At 39.3% G+C, this 21,150-nt stretch overlaps 1 protein-coding gene across 1 annotated transcript in view; it reads left to right on the top strand.

Moving 5' to 3' along the window:
• The first annotated feature begins 9 nt into the window (after positions 1-9).
• Positions 10-21,150, top strand: part of MRPL47 (mitochondrial ribosomal protein L47) — a 34,403-nt gene continuing 13,262 nt past the window's right edge. Inside the window, exons 1-4 of the mRNA XM_047099410.1 lie at positions 10-145; positions 2,965-3,116; positions 3,691-3,751; positions 20,775-20,871. Coding sequence (XP_046955366.1) covers positions 48-145; positions 2,965-3,116; positions 3,691-3,751; positions 20,775-20,871 — 408 coding nt within the window. The 5' untranslated portion in view covers positions 10-47. The remainder of the gene's footprint in view (positions 146-2,964; positions 3,117-3,690; positions 3,752-20,774; positions 20,872-21,150) is intronic.

Here is a 21,150-nt window from a genome sequence, read left to right as displayed (position 1 = left end):
TGACTTCATTGTGGAGAAACCGCGGTATCCTTACTTTCTGTGGAGACATGGCTGCGGCCAGTTTGGGCAGTGTTTGCAGAAAAGTCTTAACCGGGCTGAAAGCTTCTAAGTCGCTAATAAGTCTTCAGGCCCCACCTAGCACAGGGTAAGTGATGTGAGTAGTAGGTTTGTTCTCCTCTCCGACTTTGGATCTTGTTTGGTTGCCGAGATGCTGGAAAACAGCTGAGAGGCCGCGCGCATAACCGAACCCGAACTCACCTGCGTGAGAAGGGAATGCCCTTAGAGAAGTCGTCCACCTCCGACATTTCCGGTCTTTTCTCAAACTTTTTCTTGTCACCTAGTGCGGACCAGACAGTCCATGGGGTCTGTAGATAACCAGTATTTGTTGACTTAAACCTAGAGGTACAGAAGCATCCTCTTTGGATGGGTGAGTTGGGAAAAACTGCACTGAAGAGGATTTGGTTATGGAACTGAAAATTATGTCAAGTTTGGATGGATAAAAACCAAGGCGCTTTTGTATCTCCAGAATATATCAGAAAGATTTTTCAGTAAATGTGGAGTGAATAAGTGAAAGTAGTCAAAAGAACGGAAAGTAGCTCTGCTGGTGTGAGAAAGGAACATCCGACATATGGTGTTTATTATTTCTGGAAAGACAGCCTGTCTTCTGGACAAACTGACAAGTTTATGGTGTATGGTTTCCTCCCTTTTATTGGATTTTGTCTCTAATGAGTTGGATTTTATAAATCATTGGGTATGTCGGATTTTTTTTAAAGGAAGTAATGTATGTGTCCTTGAATCCAGCACAGACAATTGTTGAGCATCTATTATGTGCTATATATTACTTGCACTTAACTTGAGAGATAAGCAATATTTTTTTCATTTTGCAGAGATTGATAGGTTGTAACTTGATAAAGGTGACAAACTTGGATCAATTGTCTGTAATTTACTGTCGTTTTTTCTTAAAAATAAATTTTAGAGGGGCACCTGGGTGGCTCAGTGGGTTAAGCATCTGACTTCAGCTCAGGTCATGATCTCATAGTCAGTGAGTTCAAGCCCTGAGTCGGGCTCTGTGCTGGCAGCTCAGAGCCTGGAGCCTGCTTCAGATTCTGTGTCTCTCTCTGTTTCTGCTCCTCACCTGCTCATGCTCTGTCTCAGAACTAAACGTTAAAAAAAAATTGTAAATAAAATAAATTTTAGATTTTTATTATCAAAATGAATATTGCTTCATTTGCAGACAATAAGGCAAATGGAAAATAAGGCAAGTGTTTTGAAGAAAATAATAATCAACTATAATTTTTGCCACTCAAAGATTTCCTTACATTCCTTTTTATATATACATATACATGTAATTCTAAGTTTATTTTTTTTTTTAATTTTTTTTCAACGTTTTTTATTTATTTTGGGACAGAGAGAGACAGAGCATGAACGGGGGAGGGGCAGAGAGAGAGGGAGACACAGAATCGGAAACAGGCTCCAGGCTCCGAGCCATCAGCCCAGAGCCTGACGCGGGGCTCGAACTCACGGACCGCGAGATCGTGACCTGGCTGAAGTCGGACGCTTAACCGACTGCGCCACCCAGGCGCCCCTAAGTTTATTTATTTTTGAGAGAGAGAGAGAGACAGAGCAGGTGTGCGGGTGGGAGGAGCAGTGGGAGACAGAGAAGAGGGAGAATCCCAAGCAGGCTCTGAGCTGTCAGAGCAGAGCTTGACTCAGGGATTGAACTCACAAACTATGAGATCATGACCTGAGCTGAAATCAAGAGTCAGACACTTAACTGACTGAACCACCCAGGTGCCCCCACATACATGTAATTTTAAAATAAAGCCAGAATCATATTTACATGTATGCATCTTGGTGCTCTACCCAGTTTCCCCAATTTTTTATATTTAAAAATTTCAAACCAACAGAAAAATTGTAAGAGTACTACAAAGAATAACCACTCTTCGTCTATGTTAAGCAAACCTTAGCGTTTTGTCACATTTTTATGTCTCTTTATATCCATGCTTATGTGTATTTTTTTCTGAGCTATTTGAGACATTGTGACACTTCAGTATATGTCTCCTAAGAACGAGAACACTGTCTTTATAACTACAATACTACAATGATCACGCTGGAGTATTTAATATACTACTGTCACCGTGCTTTTACGTAGCATACAGTTCAAATTTTTTCTTAATTTTTTATCCAGGGTCCAACCAACGATCATTCATTACTGTCGTTGGTTGTCATGTCTTGTTAGTCATCTTTAATCCAGAACATTTTTGAGCAGATCAGCCTTTTCAGATTATCCTTCCATTTAGATTTGTCTGATTGTGTCCTCATGGTTAGATTCAAGTTAATTTTTTTTGGTAGGAATACAACACTTGTGATACACTTTGCTATTGAGTTTTACATTATTTCACCAGCTTATTAAATATTCTTTAAAAACGTGATTTTTAAATTACTGCATAATAAATTATTATACAAATGCACAGTAATTTTTTAACCATTTCCTGGTTGCATATTTACATTATTACCAACTTTTGGATATCACATATAATGCTTTAATAGATATTTTTATTAATTCTCATCATATTTTTAGTTGAAATTTCTAGATGAATTTTGGGTTGAAGGGGGAAGCATTGAGGCTTGTGATACATGTTGCAAAATTAATCTTCAGAATGTTTTTATCTGCTTATGTAATCACTAGCCAGGTATGAAAAGCCTAAAAGTGTTACCTTAAGTATAATTGTATCAAGATACTGTCTCCAAAATTATGTGAATATATTAACCTCTGAAATTAAAGGGTAGCAGCATCTATAATGCAATATTGAAAATTATTTCTAAAGCATTTTATAAGTTTGTTCTTTGTGCAGAAACCCTGAATAATTTTTTTTTAACATTGTAGATGAGGAAATGATTCCAATTATTGCTTGTAAAATCCAAATGTTGCAAAACTCTGATCACTTGTTTATATATGTTCAGTTGCAGGTTTTCTCTTAGTCTTTTGCCTAAGAATATACCAAATGTCACATCTTTTCACCAGTGTAGATTACTTCATACCACATTGTCAAGAAAAGGACTGGAAGAATTTTTTGATGACCCAAAGAATTGGGGGGAAGAAAAAGTGAAATCTGGTAAGATATTTGGGTTGACTGATATTAAATATATTTATTAAATCCTCCATTACTTTGGGATTATTTATCCACCTTGGGGATCATTTAGGTGTTTCCTTTTTTTATTTCTTTTGGGAATGTGAGAGAAAATTAAAAGGACAATGTAATAGTACAGTTAATTGTTGATTGGCAGGTTGACAAAAGGCTTAGAAGAGGAGTAAATTGAAATTGTTAACTGAAGTGAGGTCAGAGATTTGGTTTAGATTTCATTTTTTAGAGATAATTACATGTTTATAATGATATGAAATATTTTGGTATTAAACTGTGGAAACACATTCTTTTTTAGTACTAACATTTTTTTAATGCTATTGCCAGTGACATTACTAATATTTTATGTGTTATCTAATTTAATGCCAGTTTAGTCCTAATTGTGTATTATACCATGATATGATAAAACTATTATATTTTACAGATAAGGAAACAGGTTTAGAGAAGTTGAATAATCTGCCACAAGGCACATAGCTAGAAAATTATTTCATGTTGTGAATTTCATAAATTTTTCTGTGTGTGTCTGTGAATTTCATAATTTTAATAGGAGCTTCATGGACCTGTCAGCAATTAAGGAATAAAAGTAATGAAGATTTACATAAACTTTGGTAAGTATACTGAATACATTAATATGTAGGTGTTGGAAGCAGTTAAAATATGACAATGAGGTATAAACTTTACATCTATTTGATGTAAGAAATTGAGAAAGTGATTTGTGTTATAATACTATGGATGATATGTAAAACCAGTAAAGATTTTAAGACAAATGTATTAGTGTTCTCAAATAGTTGGGGATTAAGAAATTTTACTGTAACTGCTACCAGTCATACTAGCATCTTTTTCTTTAAGTTTATTTTATTTATTTTGAGAGAGAAAGCATAATTTTTGGTGGGGGGGGGCAGAGAGAGACTCTCAAGCAGGCTCTGTACAGTCGGCACTGAGCCTGATGAGAGGCTTAAACTCACTGTGAGATGATGACCTGAGTGGAAATCAAGAGTTGAGAGTTTAACCAACTGAGCCACCCAGGCATCCCCATACTAGCATTTTTACACTAACAATTTTAGTAAACTAATAAAATGAAATAGGAAGAGTTTGTCACATTTAAGCCTTCCTCCTTTTTATTACCTTATCCATGGTCTGGAATCTTTAGCTTATTTGCCCTGGGGAAATGTTGGAGGGTGCATTTAATTGGGAATTTAGCTAAATTTTTCTGGCAAATTTTCCTGATGAATTAGAGAGGGTTGAGAGGATTTAAGTCAGTGTGGTTTAATGCATCCATTCAGCATTTTTTTTTTTTAATTTTTTTTTCAATGTTTTTTTATTTATTTTTGGGACAGAGAGAGACAGAGCATGAACGGGGGAGGGGCAGAGAGAGAGGGAGACACAGAATCGGAAACAGGCTCCAGGCTCTGAGCCATCAGCCCAGAGCCCGACGCGGGGCTCGAACTCACGGACCGCGAGATCGTGACCTGGCTGAAGTCGGACGCTTAACCGACTGCGCCACCCAGGCGCCCCGATGATTCTTTCCTGTTGAGTCTTCTATTAGGGATCTGTAATTGACAGTTTTCCTGTAATTGACATGGAATGGTATGGCTCCCCTTCTAGGATCTCCAGTCTACTTTAGTGAGGTTTCCTTTTATTAATTTTCACATTCCCCTCCTTTTTTTTTTTTTTCAATTTTTTTAACGTTTATTTATTTTGGAGAGAGAAAGAGTGTGAGTAGGAGGGGGACAGATAGAGAGGGAGACACAGAAGCCAAAGCAGGCTCCAGGCTCAGAGTTGTCAGCACAGGGCCCGAATTCACAAACTGCGAGATCATGACCTGAGCTGAAGTCGGATGCTAACTGACTGAGTCACCCAGGTGCCCCTCACATTTCCCCCTTTTGATCAAGATCTCTCCTTGAAAGCAGTGCTGAGGAAGAGCCCGTTTTTCTGTATTTAGTGGTTTTTTTCCTTCAGTGTCAGGAAGAACCTTTCCTGGTTGTCACGTCCTACCTTGGAGGGAAGGTGCCTAATAGTTGGAAACCACTTCAGATCACATTTAAGTAACAGGAAGATTAGGAGGGAGAATTCTTAGGCACTTCCCATCTAAAGTTTATATTTTCTCTAGGTCCCAACTGTTGGAGATCATCTCCTTATTGGGTGCATCATTTTCTTTTTTTAAACTTCCAGTATAATTAACTTAGTGTTATATTAGTTTCAGGTATACAATACCTGATTGACCCAGTTACTCAGTGCTCTTCACCATAAGTGTACTCTTACTAATCTTCACCTGTTTCACCCATCTCAGTGCCTGCCTACGCTCTGGTAACCATCAGTTTGTTCTCTAAGACTCTTTTTTTTTTTTTTTGTCTCTTTTACACTTTGTTTTGTTTCTTAAATTCCACATATGAGTGAAATCATACACTATTTGTCATTCTCTGACTTATTTCATTTTAACATTGTACCCTCTAGATCCATCTGTGTTGTTGCAAATGTCAAGATTTCATTCTTTATGACTAATATTCTAGTGTACATATATACCACATCTTCTTTATCCATTCTTCTATTGATGGATACTTGGGTTGCTTCCATACTTTGGCTATTGTAAATAATGCTGCAGTAAACATGGTGCATATATCTTTTCAAGTTAGTGTTTTAGTATTTTTTATTTATTTTTTTAAACATTTATTCATTTTTGAGAGACAGAGACAGAGTGTGAGTAGGGGAGGGGTAGAGAGAGACACAAAATCCGAAGCAAGCTCCAGGCCCCAAGCAGTTGGCACAGAGCCCGATATGGCGCTCGAACTCATGAACGGTGAGATCATGACCTGAGCCAAAGTAAGACACTTAACTGACTGAGCCACCCAGGTGCCCCTGTGTTTTAGTATTCTTTGGGTAAATACCTAATAGTGGGATTACTGGATCATTTGGTAATTCTATTTTTAATTTTTTGAGGAACCTCCATGCTGTTTTCTACAGTGGCTGTACCAGTTTACATTCCCACTAACAGTACACAAGAGTTCCTTTTTCTCCACATCCTCGCCAATACTTGTTTCTTGTGTTTTTTATTTTAGCCATTCTGATAGGTATGAAATAATACCTCATTGTGATTTTGATTTGCATTCGCCTGATGATGAGTAATGTTGAGCATCTTTTCATGTTTCTGTTGGCCATCTGTGTGTGTGCTCTTTGGGGAAATGTCTGCTAATGCCTTCTGTTTATTTTTTAATTGGGTTATTTGTGGGGTTTTTTAGTGTTGAGTTATATAAGTTCTTTATATATTTTGGATACTGATGTTTTATCATATATGTTATTTGCAAACATCCTCTCCCATTAACTATGTTGTCTTTTTGTTTTCTTGATTATTTCCTTTGCGGTGTGGAAGCTTTTTATTTTGAGTAGTTCCAATAGTTTATTTTTGTTTTTGTTTCCTTTACCTCGGGAGATCTATCTAGAAAAATACTGTTAACAGCGGATATCAAAGAAATTGCTGCATTTACCCTCTTGTAGGATTTTTATGGTTTTGGGTCTCTCATTTAGATCTTTAATACACTTTGAGTTTACTTTTGTGTATAGTGTAAGAAAGCAGTCCAGTTTCATTCTTTTGCATGTAGCAGTCCAGTTTTCCCGACACCATTTGTTGAAGGTTGAAGAGACTGTCTTTCCCACTGCATAGTCTTGCCTCCTTTGTCAAAGATTAATTGACCAGATAATGGTGGGTTTATTTTTGAGCTCTCTATTCTGTTTTGTTGATCTATGTGTCTCTTTTTGCATCAGTACCATACTCTCTTGATTACTACAGGTGTGTAATATGACTTGAAATCTGGGATTGTGATACCTCCAGTTTTGTTCTTCTTTTTCAAGATTGCTTTGGCTATTCAGGGTCTTCTGTGGTTTCATATGAATTTTAGGAGTGTTTATTCTGGTTCTATGAAAAATGCTGGTGGTATTTTGATAGGGACTGCATTAAATCTATAGATTGCTTTGGGTAGTATGGCCATTTGAATAATATTTGTTCTCCAGTCTATGAGCATGGAATATCTTTTTGTTTGTATCATCTTCAGTTTCATTCATCAGTGTTTTAATTTTCAGAGTACAGATCTTTCACCTCCTTGGTTAAATTTATTCCTAGGTACCTTACTATTTTTGGTGCAGTTATAAATGGGATTGTTTTCTTAATTTCTCTTTCTGTTGCTTCATTATTAGTGTATAAAAATACAACAGATTTCTGTGGATTGATTTTGTATCCTGTGACCTTACTGAATTCATTTGTCAGTTCTGGTAGTTTTTTTGGTAGAGTCTTTAGCATTTTCTATATATAGTATCAAGTCATCTGCAAATAGCAAAAGTTTTATTTTTTCCTTACCAATTTTGATGCCTTTTATTTCTTTTTGTTGTCTGATTGCTGTAGCTAGGACTTCCTCGTACTATGTTGAATATAAGTGATGAGAGTGGACATCCTTATCTTGTTCCTGATCTTAGGGGAAAAGCTCTCAGTTTTTCACCATTGAGTATAATGTTAGCTATGGGTTTTTCATATATGGCCTTTTTTATGTTGAGATATAGTCCCTCTAAATCTACTTTGTTGAGGGTTTTTATCATGAATAGATGTTGTATTTTGTCAGATGCTTTTTCTGCATCTATTCAAATGATCATAGGGTTTTTTCTTTTTTCTCTTGTTGCTGTGATGTATCACACTGATTGATTTGTGATTTTTGAACCACCCTTGCATCCCAGGAATAAATCCTACTTGATTGTGGTAAATTATTGTTTTTAATGTATTGTTGGATTTGTTTCACTAGTATTTTGTTGAGGATTTTTGCATTATGTTCTTTGGAGCTATTGGCCTGGATTTTGTAGTGTCTTTATCTAGTTTTGGTATCAGGGTACTGCTGGCCTCATAGAATGAATTTGGAAGCTTTCTTTCCTTTTCTATTGTTTGGAATAGTTTGAGAAGAATAAGTATTAACTCTTTTATAAAAAGTGTTTGATAGAATTCTCCTGTGAAGCCATCCGGTCCTTTAGTTTTGTGTGTTGGGAATTTTTTGATTACTGCTTCAATTTCATTGCTGGTCGTTGGTCTGTTCAAGTTGTCTATTTCTTCCTGATTCTGTTTTGGGAGGTTATATGTTTCTAGGAATTCATTTTTTCTAAGTTGTCCAATTTGTTGGCATATAATTTTTCATAATATTCTCTTATAATCCTTGTTATTTCTATGTTGTCAGTTATTTCTCCTCTTTCTGATTTTGAGTTCTTTCTCTCCCTCTTTTTTTTAATGAGCCTGGCTAAAGGTTTGTTAATTTTATTGATCTTTTCAAAGAACCAGCTCCTAGTTTCATTGAGCTGTTCTATTGTTTTTGTTTCTGTTTCATTGATCTCTGCCCTAATCTTTATTCCTTCCTTCTTCCTACTGGCTTTGGGTTGTTTGTTGTTCTTTTTCTAACTCCTTTAGGTGTAAGGTTAGGTTGTTTATTTGAGATTTTTCTTGCTTATTAATATAGGCCTGTATTGCTATTAATTCCCCTCTTAGAACTACTTTTGCTGCATCCCAGTGATTTCAGAGTGCTGTGTCTTCATTTTCATTTGTCTCCGTGTATTTTATAATTTCCTTTTTGATTTCTTGGTTGACCCATTCATTGTGTTCATTGGATTTTTTTGTCCCCATTCACTGTTTTAAAAAAAATTTTTTTTTTTAATGTTTATTTATTTTTGAGAGAGAGACAGAGCACGAGCGGAGGAGGGGCAGAGAGAGAAGGAGACACAGAATCCAAAGCAGGCTCCAGGCTCTGAGCTGTCAGCATAGAGCCTGATGCGGGGCTTGAACTCACGAACTTGCTAGATCATGACCTGAGCTGAAATCAGAACGCTTAACCTACTGATCCAACCAAGCGCCCCATCCCATATTCATTGTTTAGTAGCATGTTATTTAACCTCCATGTATTTGTGTTCTTTCCAGATTTTTCTTGTAGTTGATTTCTGGTTTCATAGCATTGTGGTCAGAAAAGATGCATAGTATGGCTTTGAATTTTTTGAATTTGTTAAGATTTCTTTTGTGCCCTAACATGTGATCTACTCTGGAGAATGTTCTTTTCTACACTTGAAAAGACTGTGTATTCTGCTGTTTTAGGATGGAATATTCTGACTATATCTTTTAGATCCATCTGTTTCCGTGTGTCATTCAGAGCCACTGTTTCCTTGTTGATTTTCTGTTTAGATGATCTATCCATTGATATAAGTGGGGTATTAAAGTCCCCTGCTATTATTGTATTACTGTTGATTATTTCCTTTATGTTTGTTATTAGCTGGTTTAGGTTTTTAGGTGCGTAAATACAATTGTTACATATTCTTGTTGGATTTTTCCCTTTATGAATATATAGCATCCTTCCTTGTCTCTTGTTACAGTCTTTGTTTTAAAATCCATTTTGTCCATTGTAAGTATTGCTACCCCAGGTTTCCTTTCACTTCTGTTTGCAGATAAATGCTTTTCCATCCCTCTACTTTGAATCTGCATGTGTGTTTAGGTCGGAAATGAGTCTTGTGTAGGCAGCATATAGATGGATCTTGCTGTTTTTATCCATTCCATCGCCTTATGTCTTTTGATTTGGTGTTTAGTCCATTTATATTCAAAGTAGTTATTTATAGGCATGTAACCATTTTGTTATTGTTTTATGATTATTTTTGTCCTTCTCTGTTCCTTCTCTTGCTCTCTTACAGTTTGCTGGCTTTCTTTAGGAATATACTTGGATTCCTTTCTCATTTTTTATGTATCTATTACCAGTTTTTGATTTGTGATTACTATAAGGTTTATATATAACATTTTGTGCATATAGCAGTCTGCATTAAGTTAATGTCGCTTGAGTTTGGAACCCATCCTAAAATCACTAAATTTTTACTCCTCTCCCTCTCACATTTTAGGTATATAGTGTCCTACTTTACATCCTTTTATTTTGTAAAATCCTTGATTGATTTTTATAGATATACTTAATTTTATTGCTCTTTGCTTCCTACTTTCCTTTGGTCTTTCCTTTCTACTCAGAGTCCTCTTTAACATTTCTTATAAAGCTGGTTTAGTGATGAATTCCTTTAGCTTTTGTCTGGGAAACTCTTTATCTCTCCTGTTATTCTGAGTGATAACCTTCCTGAATGTTAGAATATTCTTTGTTGCAGGTTTTTTTCTTTCAGCACTTAATATTTATCATGCCACTCCCTTCTGGCCTAGAAAGTTTCTGTTGACAATCAACTGATAGCCTTAGGAGATTCCCCTTGTATGTAACAGTTTTCTTTTGCTACTTTTAAAATTGTTCACTACTTTTTGCCCTTTGAATTACTAAGTGTCTTGGTGTGGCCTTCCTTGGGTTGATTTTGTTGGGAGTGCTCTGTGCCTCCTGGATTTCTGTTTCCTTTCTCAGATTCGGGAAGTTTTCAGCTATTATTTCTTCACAAAACTCTTCTGCCCCCTTTTCTCTCTCTTCCCCTTCTGGGATCTCTATAATGCTAATGTTATTATGTTTGATGGTGTTGCTGAGTTCTCTAAGCCTATTTAAAATACTTTTTTTTAATTATTTTTTTTCTCTCTCCCATTCAGCAAGATTGCTTTCCATTACTTTGCACCCCAGGTTGTTGATCCATACTTCTGCTTCCTCTAGTCTAGCATTTATTCTATTTAATGTATTTTTTATGTGTGTTTTTTTTAAGTTTATTTATTTATTTATTTTTAGAGAGAGAGATTGAGATTGTGCACACGTGAGTGGGGGATTGGCAGAGAGAGAGTGGGAGAGAGAGAGAATCCCAAGAAGACTCTGCACTGTCAGTGCAGAGCCCAACGTGGGGCTCAAACTCAAAGACCCGAGCTGAGATCAAGAGTTGGACGCTTAACCAACTGAGCCATCCAGGCACCCCTGTTTAGTGTATTTTTAATATAAGTTATTGAGTTACATTTTCTGTCTCTTTGTTGAGGGTCTCACCAAGGTCCTCCACTCTTTTCTCAAGTCCAGGGAGTATCTTTATGACTATTAGTTTAAATTCTTTGTCACGAATATTGCTTACTTCCATTCCGTTTAGGTCTCTTGCTGTGATTTTGTCCTGTTCTTTCACTTGGGACATATTCCTCTGTCTCCTCGTTTTGTCTAACTCTTTTCATCTGTTTCTGTGTGCTGGGAAAGTCAGCTATCTCTCCTGGTCGTGAAAGTAGTGGTCTTATGAAGAAGAGGTCCTAAAGTGCCCTGCACTTCACCCGAACCTGGTGCTTCAGGGGTGTTTCCTATGTGTGTGGCATGCACCTTACTCTTGCGGCTGAAGTGTGTCTGCCTTGTCAGTCATTTACAACAGTTCTCTGCATGTTGCAGGCAGGGTTTTGTTCCTGTGTTGTTAGTGGGCCTGTCTGGGGTAACCTTAGCTTGAGTTGGGTCAGACTAGGTGTTTGCCAGAGTTGCAGTTGCACTGAACTATAGGGTATTCTTTGTGTTGTCCTCTAAGAAGCTTTCATTGTCGGACAAGGCCTGCAGTCACACCGATGTCTGCCCCCAGTCCACTGCTGGGACCACAGTGGAACTAGTGTGTGCGGTTATCTTCCTCTTTCCCCGGGACAGGAATCAATTTGGGGTGATGCTAACCCATCAGGGCTGCTTGCACACTGCCAGGCTTGTGGTGTCACTTTGGATGGACGCCTACTGAGAGAGAGTTGGAGGGAGCAAGTCCACAGAGGAACACAGGGTGCACAGTGATAGCAGGGTTTGCTCAGGTCTGCTATAGGAAGAAGCTGGGTTGGAGGGGTAGATCTGCAAAAGTGGTTGGGGGCCAGGCACACTGTTAGTGAGCTAGGTAGAGACTATTTGCACTGCATTGGTTCCCACCGGTGTCTGTATCTAGGCTGGGGAGTGGGGGAAGGAGATGGTGCCCACCAATTCCTTTGTTCCTGGAGAAGTCTCCCTAAGACTTGCCCCTCCAGCATAGGCCCCAAAATTAGCAAACAAATCTCCTTGTATGCCCCAGGCATCTTTCAAACTGGTGCTCTGTGCTGAATCTCAGCGGGGCTATTTGTTCTCTTGTCTCTTTAAGGATGGGGACTCAGTTTCCTCTTGGCCTTCTACTCTCTACCTGACCCAAGCCTGCTGATTTTTAAAGTTCTAAGTGTTAAACCCCCATGACAACAAGAACTCAAGAAATTAAGCCCCTCTGGTTTTCAAAGGGAGAATTATGGGATGGGAATTTTATGTCCTGGGAATTTATCTTCCCAGTGCTGGTCCTGCATGCCTGGGGTGCCTGGTGTGGGGTCTGCTCCTCTCTCCTCTCTTCTGTGCCCACCCTGTCCCTCTTACAGACGGTCCTGTGTTTGTTTGGCTCTCCACTATGTCTCCATCCTTCCTACCCTCTTCGGTGTGGCCTCTTCTCTACGTTTAGCTGTGACAAAGTCTATTATGCCAGTCTTTGGGTCATTTTCTGGGTTACTTACACTGAGGTGGGTGTTATCGAGGTGTGTCCATGGGATGAGGTGAGCCTAGGATCCTCCTACTCTGCCATCTTCCATGTGTCTGGGGCATCGTTTTTACAGAAGTGTAACAGGAAACAAAGTATAAAAATTTTAAGTAATTATATAAAACACAAGAAGTAACATAATTCAAAATCGTTTTATGGTTCTAAATAGGACCTTAGGTCTGAAAGTAGTCAGCTGAAAATATTTATTGGCACTTTCTCCAACTTATAGGAGAAAGTTCTCCATACAGAGGCAAACTCCATCCCAGAGTCATGTATGCCTCCTGCAAGTCCCCACTTAAAGTGGCCATGAAAGCAAAATAGGGGACTCTGCAAGAGCTCATTGGAAGAATTGATCAAGTGCATTTTGGAAGATACAGTGCAGGTATACACATGAAGCAATAGTTAATGAGCTTTTGCAAAAAATAGCAAAACTTCAGAGATGTATTAAAACAGTATTATCTCAAAAGAACTATTTGAAAATAGACATTATCCAGGGTGTCTGGGTGGCTTAGTTGGATAAGCATCTGACTTCAGCTCAGGTCATGATCTCACGGTTCGTGGGTTCGAGCCCCATGTCGGGCTCTGTGCTGGCAGCTCAGAGCCTGGATCCTGCTTCCAATTCTGTGTATCCCTCTCTATCTCTGCCCCTCTCCCGCTCGTACTCTGTCTCTCTCTCAAAAATAAAGAAATGTTTAAAAAAAAAAAAAAAGAAAGAAAAGAAGTAGACATTATCCAGTTATACAACCTGTAAGGTTGCATATTCAGAGACTGTGAATTTGGATAAGAATCCAGAATCAGATAATAGGTTAGATGAAAGACTTTTGGAATTCTGAACCTTCTAATCCTTCAGAAAAAAACAAGTGAAAAAGTAGTTCATCACAAGATCATGATGAAGCTGTTTCTGAAAGCCCATAATGAGAAAAAAAGGTGTTGCCCCCTTTCTCAAGCATTTGGGAAATGCACATAAGGGTGTTTTCTTTCCACTTTCAGCTAAAGAGTTGGGAAAAGCAAACAGGAAAAGGTATGCAGGCCTGGTCTGGACATGTTGATAAAGCTGTCTTGTCATTTCTGCTTCATTTCCAGGAAATATTTACTTTCAGGTCACTAGATGGTATGCAGGTCCAGTCAGGGTTTAGTGATTTCTTTAGATGTGTCACATGAATCCAGGATTCTATTCCTTGGAGTTTGGTGGCACGAGGGTTAGTTAGCAGTTTCTCATGCAGGTACGTACCTTCCCAGCAAGGTTGAAGAGAGTAGTTTTGGAGTTTGGAGAGTAGTTTTAGTCTTTTTCAGTAGATGAAATCTCCAGGTTGCAAAGTGTGATGCTTAAGGTTGCCGTCTCCAGGGAGTGCACTGTGAAAAGATGGCTCTAACAAAGCATAGTTAGTTTTTTTTTTAATTTTTTTTTTAAACGTTTTATTTATTTTTGGGACAGAGAGAGACAGAGCATGAACGGGGGAGGGGCAGAGAGAGAGGGAGACACAGAATCTGAAACAGGCTCCAGGCTCTGAGCCATCAGCCCAGAGCCCGACGCGGGGCTCGAACTCACGGACCGTGAGATCGTGACCTGGCTGAAGTCGGACGCTTAACCGACTGCACCAGCCAGGCGCCCCAAAGCATAGTTAGTTTTAATGGAAGTAAATGGGCCTTTACAATATTGACGTCTGTCTTCCTTCTATCAGTTCTGGGTCACAGGAGGCAGGGGCCAACTACAGTGGATGTTCTGTGACTATCTCATGGGATGAAAGCTTATGAATTTCAAAGGGGGTAGATGTGAGATTTAGAAAGACTAATAGCAGTACTTTTGGCCAGGGTATTTGGAGGGTCTCTACAAATTTTGCCCAATTGAGTCTTAATAGTGCTGTTAGTACATTCAACTACCCCAAGGTTTGAGGACGATATGCACAATAAAGGTGTTATAAAACCAGCCAAACAGCACAGACTGGTTGAAGCACCTAATCAGTAAAGTGCATTCACCAATCATTGTGGAGTTCAAGAGGGTTTCCCCAGGTAGGGATAATCTTTTTCTAACAGAATTTTAGCCACAGAAGAAGCATTAACCTATCTACAAGAGAAAGCTTTGGTGAGTGAGAAAACATACAAACCATGACTAAAACATATATACATCCATGAAACGGGGGAACTGTATGAAATTCATTTGTGTGAACAGGTTTCTTTGTATTGCATTTTGGTGGGACAAGGGAGGTAGGCACTGTTTGTTACCTTATTAACATTTCCCCACCAATATTGGTTCATGAATGCTATCATGTGAGTAGATACTGTTTATGTATATACAGTGGTAATTGGGAATTTTAGATTTTCTGGTAGGGCAGGATTGTTACTTGATCCAAACCAGAGTTCTCTCTTTCTTATGGAACAATTAATTAGATTTCCAATATTGTTATTCCCTCTCTGGGGCAATTGTTGGGTATTTCTGATCATTTTTTTTTTTTCCAAATTACTGTTTGGGAGAACATCCCTTTGGACCATGACAGAGGTTTGGCTCCTGGTTTCCTTGAGAGCAGCGTTTTAGGCAGAAATATCAGTGAGGTGGTTTCCTTTGGCCTCCAGGAAGTTAAGTCTGGAATCCCCTGGAATATTAATAATGGCCAGAGCTTTATATGTAAGTGATGAATCATTAAATTCTATTTATTTAAAAAAATTTTTGGGGGGGCACCTGGGTGGCGCAGTCGGTTAAGCGTCCGACTTCAGCCAGGTCACGATCTCGCGGTCCGTGAGTTCGAGCCCCACGTCAGGCTCTGGGCTGATGGCTCAGAGCCTGGAGCCTGTTTCCGATTCTGTGTCTCCCTCTCTCTCTGCCCCTCCCCCATTCATGCTCTGTCTCTCTCTGTCCCAAAAGTAAATAAACGTTGAAAAAAAAAATTAAAAAAAAAAAAAAATTTTGGGGGGGGCACCTGGGTGGCTTGGTCGGTTAAGCGTCCAACTTCGGCTCAGGTCATGATCTCACAGTCCGTGAGTTCGAGCCCCACGTCGGGCTCTGTGCTGACAGCTCAGAGCCTGGAGCCTGTTTCAGATTCTGTGTCTCCCTCTCTCTCTGCCCCTCCCCTGTTCATGCTCTGTCTCTGTCTCAAAAATAAATAAACGTTAAAAAAATTTTTTTTTAATTTTTTAACGTTTATTTATTTTTGAGAGGGAGAAAGAGAGACAGAGCACGAAGAGGAGAGGAGGAGAGGGAGACACAGAATCCAAAGCAGGCTCCAGGCTCTGAGCTGTCAGCATAGAGCCCAATGCAGGGCTTGAACTCACAAATTCAAAGTCGGTCACTTAACCGACTGAGCCAACTGGGGGGCCCTACTAAATTCTACTCTTGAAACCAAAATAAATAAATAAATAAATAATAGCCAGAACAGCTAGTAAAAGTATGGCATATTGGGACACCTGGGTGGCTCAGTCGGTTAAGCGTCTGTCTTCGGCTCAGGTCATGATCTCGCGGTTCGTGGGTTCAAGGCCACGTCAGGCTCTATGCCATTAGCTCAGAGCCTGGAGCCTGCTTCAGATTCTGTGTCTCCTCCTATCTCTGCGCCTCCCATGCTCATGCTGTCTCTCTCTCTCTCAGTAATAAATAAACGTTAAAAAAATTTTTTTAAGTATGACATCTAGTAAATTTTGGACATAGGAGTCATTTTTAATTTTATCCCCATTAGATGTAAGGAAACCTTGTTTCCATAATATTCCAAACTCATCAGCTACTCTAAAGGCATACCAGCCATTGGCATAAATGTTTGTGGTTTTGTCCTTCGCCACAATACAAGGATGGTAAAGGGGATCCCATTACTATTTCTTTAGTGGTCTTAACTGAAAGGGTGGTGGTAGGAATGGCTCTGAGACAAGGGGGACTCCTGTGCCCCAGGGTGTAGTTGGTAGGTATAATGCCCTGTGTGTTGATGATGGTCCCCATGTTTTTGGGTGAGTACTCCCCCAAGGGCATTCCCTTCCCTTTTATCTAAGAGGAAAAAGGAAAGTTGATAATTAGCATTCCAGAGGGCAGGAGGCATTTATTAGGCTCTTCTTTAAAGTTCCCAAAGGCTATGTCTTCCCATCCTTTCCAAATAATAAGGTCAGTCTTGTCATTTTTTAGTAAAGCATATATAGAGTTAGAGCAGTAAGAAGTTTGGAATCTCATTTTCAACAGTAGCAAATAAGTCCAAGGAAACCTCATAATTGGCGCTTAGTTGTAGGTTTGGGGAAGTTCAGGGTGTCTTGAAGTCTACCTGAATCCAGATGTCCTTGTTCCAAGATCAGGTGCCCTAAGTATCAAACCTGAGTTTAAGCAAACTGCAATTTTTCTTTGGAGAGTTTATGTCCCTAAAGCCAAAACTTGTAACAGGTAGATGCTATTTTCCTGTGAAGAGTTTTGAGAAGGGAAGCAAGGAGGCAAATAATCTACATATTTTAATAAAGTAGAGCCTCCAGAAAACTCTGTCATCCACATCAGTTTTTAAGGTTTCTAAAAGTAAGGACTTTCTAGTCCTGGAGCATTATTGTCCAGGTGTATTTTCCATTCTTCCCAAGTGCAAGTTTGGCTATCCTCATCAACTGAAATACTAAAATATGCACTGCATAGATCAGTTGTGGTGAAAATTTTGCTTTCAGTAGGATTGGGTGTCACTAACATGGGGGGAGGGGTTAGGAACAAGATGCCAAAGGATAACAATGTTATTTATTACTTGGAGGTCCTGGACAAACCTCCATCCTCAGCCATTGGGTTTTCTTATAGGTAAAATTAGAGGTATTACAGGGACTAGTGTAATCTTTTATTATGGGCTTGATGCCTTGCAGGGCTTCTTTATAGGATATTCATTAATTCTGGGGACAGGTTTTGAGGGATCTGTTTGAATCTTGATGGGAGATGAACTGTGGATTCTACCAATATCAGTTGGAGACCTTGCCCCTAAAGAGAACGGTAACTGATCCAATAGGGACAAATGATCAGTGTCCCCGGACTCCAGCTATAGTGCTGTCAGAGATGGAGCAAAAAAAGATGTCAAAGGGCTATTTTTTTAATGAATTAATTTTTTTTTTTTTTTTTTTTTTTTTTTTTTTTTTTAAGCGAGAGAGAGAGTGCAGTGAGCGAGGGGCAGAGAGAGGGAGAGAGAAGGGGTTCAAGGGTTCAACCGAAGCAGGGCTCATATTTTTACCCAAAGCAGGGCTTGAGCTCACCCAGTGTAGGACTCAAACACACGAACCGTGAGATCATGGCCTGAGCTAAAGTCAGATGCTTAACCTACTGAGCCACCCAGGCACCCCAAAGAGCCATTTAATTTATCTGATTGGCTATTTTCATTACTGCTGTCAAATTCTAGAATTATTTCCCCATTTTGGAAGAAAGGAATTCTGGTATGGTATTTTTCTGAGATATCTTCACCCAATAGGGGCAGAGGAACTGAGGAGAAAGAGTTCTGTCTCTCAAAGTGCCTAGACAAAAGAGAAGAGGTTCAGAGGCAGGAACCTGTTGAGGTCTGTTAAAGACCCCTAGTATTTGAACTGTTTTATTAGTACTCTGAGACAGAGGCTCCTTTATAGCAGTGGGAGATGGGATACACTTAACACTGTAGCTCTCATGTCAGTAGAGACAGAGTGAGATTCATTCCCAATCTGGACAGTGATTTCTCTGAGCTGATAGGGTTTGTTTGGAGTGTACTGTTTTTAAAATTGGGAAATTTAACACAAAAATAAGGATTTCTGGTTCCTCTTAAATAATCAGAAGTGCACTCTGGCAACACTGGACCTGCCTTCCTGCATTGTAACAACTGGCTGCTGTATATAGCAACTGCCCCATCTAAATGGAGCCATACAGACCACTTTTTACCCATCTGTTCCTTCAGTGAGCCCACTTCACTTACAATTGTTTATCTGTCTAGGCAATGTAGTAGACATTTAAAGTTGTATCCCCTGATTTAAAGATTATTTATCTTTCATGGCAGATTAAATAATTGTAAAATACTTATTAAAACCATTAATATTATTGGCTTACTCATGTGACAAAATAAGAAATATGTATTTGGTCTTTGTCTCTAATTCCTTGACACATAGCTCCTAAATCTCTTGGAATTTCCCAAGAGGAGTGTCTTTTGTTCTAATTCAGCAACTTCTAGTGGGTCCTTTGGTAGCTTCAGGACAGAGGCTAGTCGCCACAAAGACTTGAGGCATGATTGGAGGGTGGGGCTTTCAGCCTCATCACCACCCTCATCTCTGGTGAGAGGAGATGGACTGGGATTGACTTTAACCAGAATCATGATTTAGTCAATTGTGCTTATGTATGAAACCTCCATAAAAATCCCTGAATAACTGGGTTTGAAGAGCTTCTAAGTTGGTGAACACATGGAGGTGCTGTTAGGGTAACATACCCTGAAAAGACAGGGACGCTATTCACCCCTTCCACACACCACGCCGTATGCATCTCTTCTGTTTGGCTGCTTCTGAGTTGTATCCTTTATAATAAACCAGTTCTATTAAATTATCAAACCAGAGGAGGAGGGGTCATTGGAAACCGAATTTATAGTTGTTAGTCAAATGTATGCAGGCTTTGGAACTTGCTATTGGCATGTGAAGTGGGGGGACAGTTTTGTGGGACTGTACCCTTCAATCTGTAATCTGGCACCACAGGTACTCAGTGTCAGAGTGCTGGAGAAGTGGTATTGAAAAGTCAACGTGTATTTGGCATCAGGATGGAAAAAAAAACCTTTCATTTGGTGTCAGAAGTGTTATGTGTAGAACAGCACAGATTCATTGTAGAAAAATTAGTTGTATGAAAGCACTGTTACCATGGGTTACTGGTGAAGGGATAGGTAGGGCTGTTCAGTATTCATCTTGGCTAAAACCTATTTATCTTCTGATTTTATCTCCTTCCCCAAAATTGTCTTCCTCCATAACTTAAAATACCCCAGTGCTTTTGTGTCATTTTCAGTGCCCTTGACATTTATTTCCTTTCCTTTCTTCCAGCTCTAATTCTCAAACATTTATTCACAAAACTTACCCCACTTTACCTTTGCCACTTTAGTACCTTTGGTTATGTTTGCTTTGGTTTCCTTTCGAGCCTAATAAAACCCATCTTTCTGAAGCTTGCTTTGATCATCCTGGCTAGAAGAGATGTTCTCACCTCTCCCACATAAATCTTCCCTCTCTCGTCTGTACCACTCAGTTCACCACATCACACTACATTTTCTGAGGCAGCCTAGTGAAGTAGAAATAAAACGAATATTGCACACAGGGAGTCCAGATTATAAATCTTGAATTAGTTATGTGCCCCAGAATACCTTACTTCTGTCACCCGTACTTTCTTCTTTTACAAAGTAGAGGGGCGCCTGGGTAGCTCAGTTGGTTGAATGTTCAACTCTTTTTTTTTTTTTTTTTTTTTTTTTTTTAATTTTTTTTTTTCAACGTTTTTATCTATTTTGGGGACAGAGAGAGACAGAGCATGAACGGGGGAGGGGCAGAGAGAGAGGGAGACACGGAATCGGAAACAGGCTCCAGGCTCCGAGCCATCAGCCCAGAGCCTGACGCGGGGCTCGAACTCACGGACTGCGAGATCGTGACCTGGCTGAAGTCGGCCGCTTAACCGACTGCGCCACCCAGGCGCCCCTGAATGTTCAACTCTTGATTTTGGCTCAGGTCATGATGTCATGGTCATGATGTCATGGTCATCGGATACAGCCCCAAATCTGTCTCTGTGCTGAGCATGGAGCCTGCTTAAGATTATCTCTCTTCCTCTCCCTCTGCCCTTCTCTCCAACCGCCTCTCTAAAATTAAAAAAAAAAAAAAAAAGTGGAAATAGTACCAACTCCAAAGGGTTGATGTGAGAATTAGATGAGGTAATATATATAAAGCGCTTATTAGCACATTGCGTGGCATGTAATAGGCAGTAAGTGAATGTTACCGTCCATCTTCTCTCTCCACTTGGAGTGTAGGGATTATTTTTTATATTTTATGTAACTCTCTTGGCACTTAATACAGTATGTGGCACATGGAAAATTTACTGAACAAATGAGTAAGAATTCATACAGCTCTGTTTAAACGATAATTCTTTGTAATGATGTTCTGTATATTGAGATTTCTAAAGGATTTTTGAGTACAGATCATTAGTTTTGATGTCAAAAACTATAGCCTTAATGTAATCATAGAATGGCATCACAAGCTTTGTGTTCTTTGACACAGGTATGTCCTACTGAAAGAAAGAAACATGCTCTTAACTTTAGAGCAGGAGGCCAAGCGGCAGAGGTTGCCAATGCCAAGTCCGGAGCGGTTAGAAAAGGTAACATTTGTGGAGGCTAGAGACTATTGTGTGGGATAAAGGCCAAAACATGTAAGTCTATGGTTCCTGTATTTCTTGGCAAGTAGATTTCTTTTTTAAAGTTTCTGCTTGATGTTTAGTAAATGTACAGAGTTGTGCAACATCACTATTGTAGAATATCTCCATCACTCCAAAATGAAGTGTCATGCCAATCTGTAGTCCCTCACCATTCCCATCTGCAACCCTCAACAGATGTGTGGACATGGGCTTTTATTTCTCTTGGGTACATAGATAGGAGTG

Source organism: Lynx rufus, unplaced genomic scaffold, assembly GCF_022079265.1.
Source record: "Lynx rufus isolate CCGP_SWC_20201006 ecotype Redwood Valley unplaced genomic scaffold, mLynRuf1.p SCAF_5, whole genome shotgun sequence".
NCBI lineage: Eukaryota > Metazoa > Chordata > Mammalia > Carnivora > Felidae > Lynx > Lynx rufus.
This window is presented reverse-complemented; position numbering and strand designations above follow the sequence as displayed.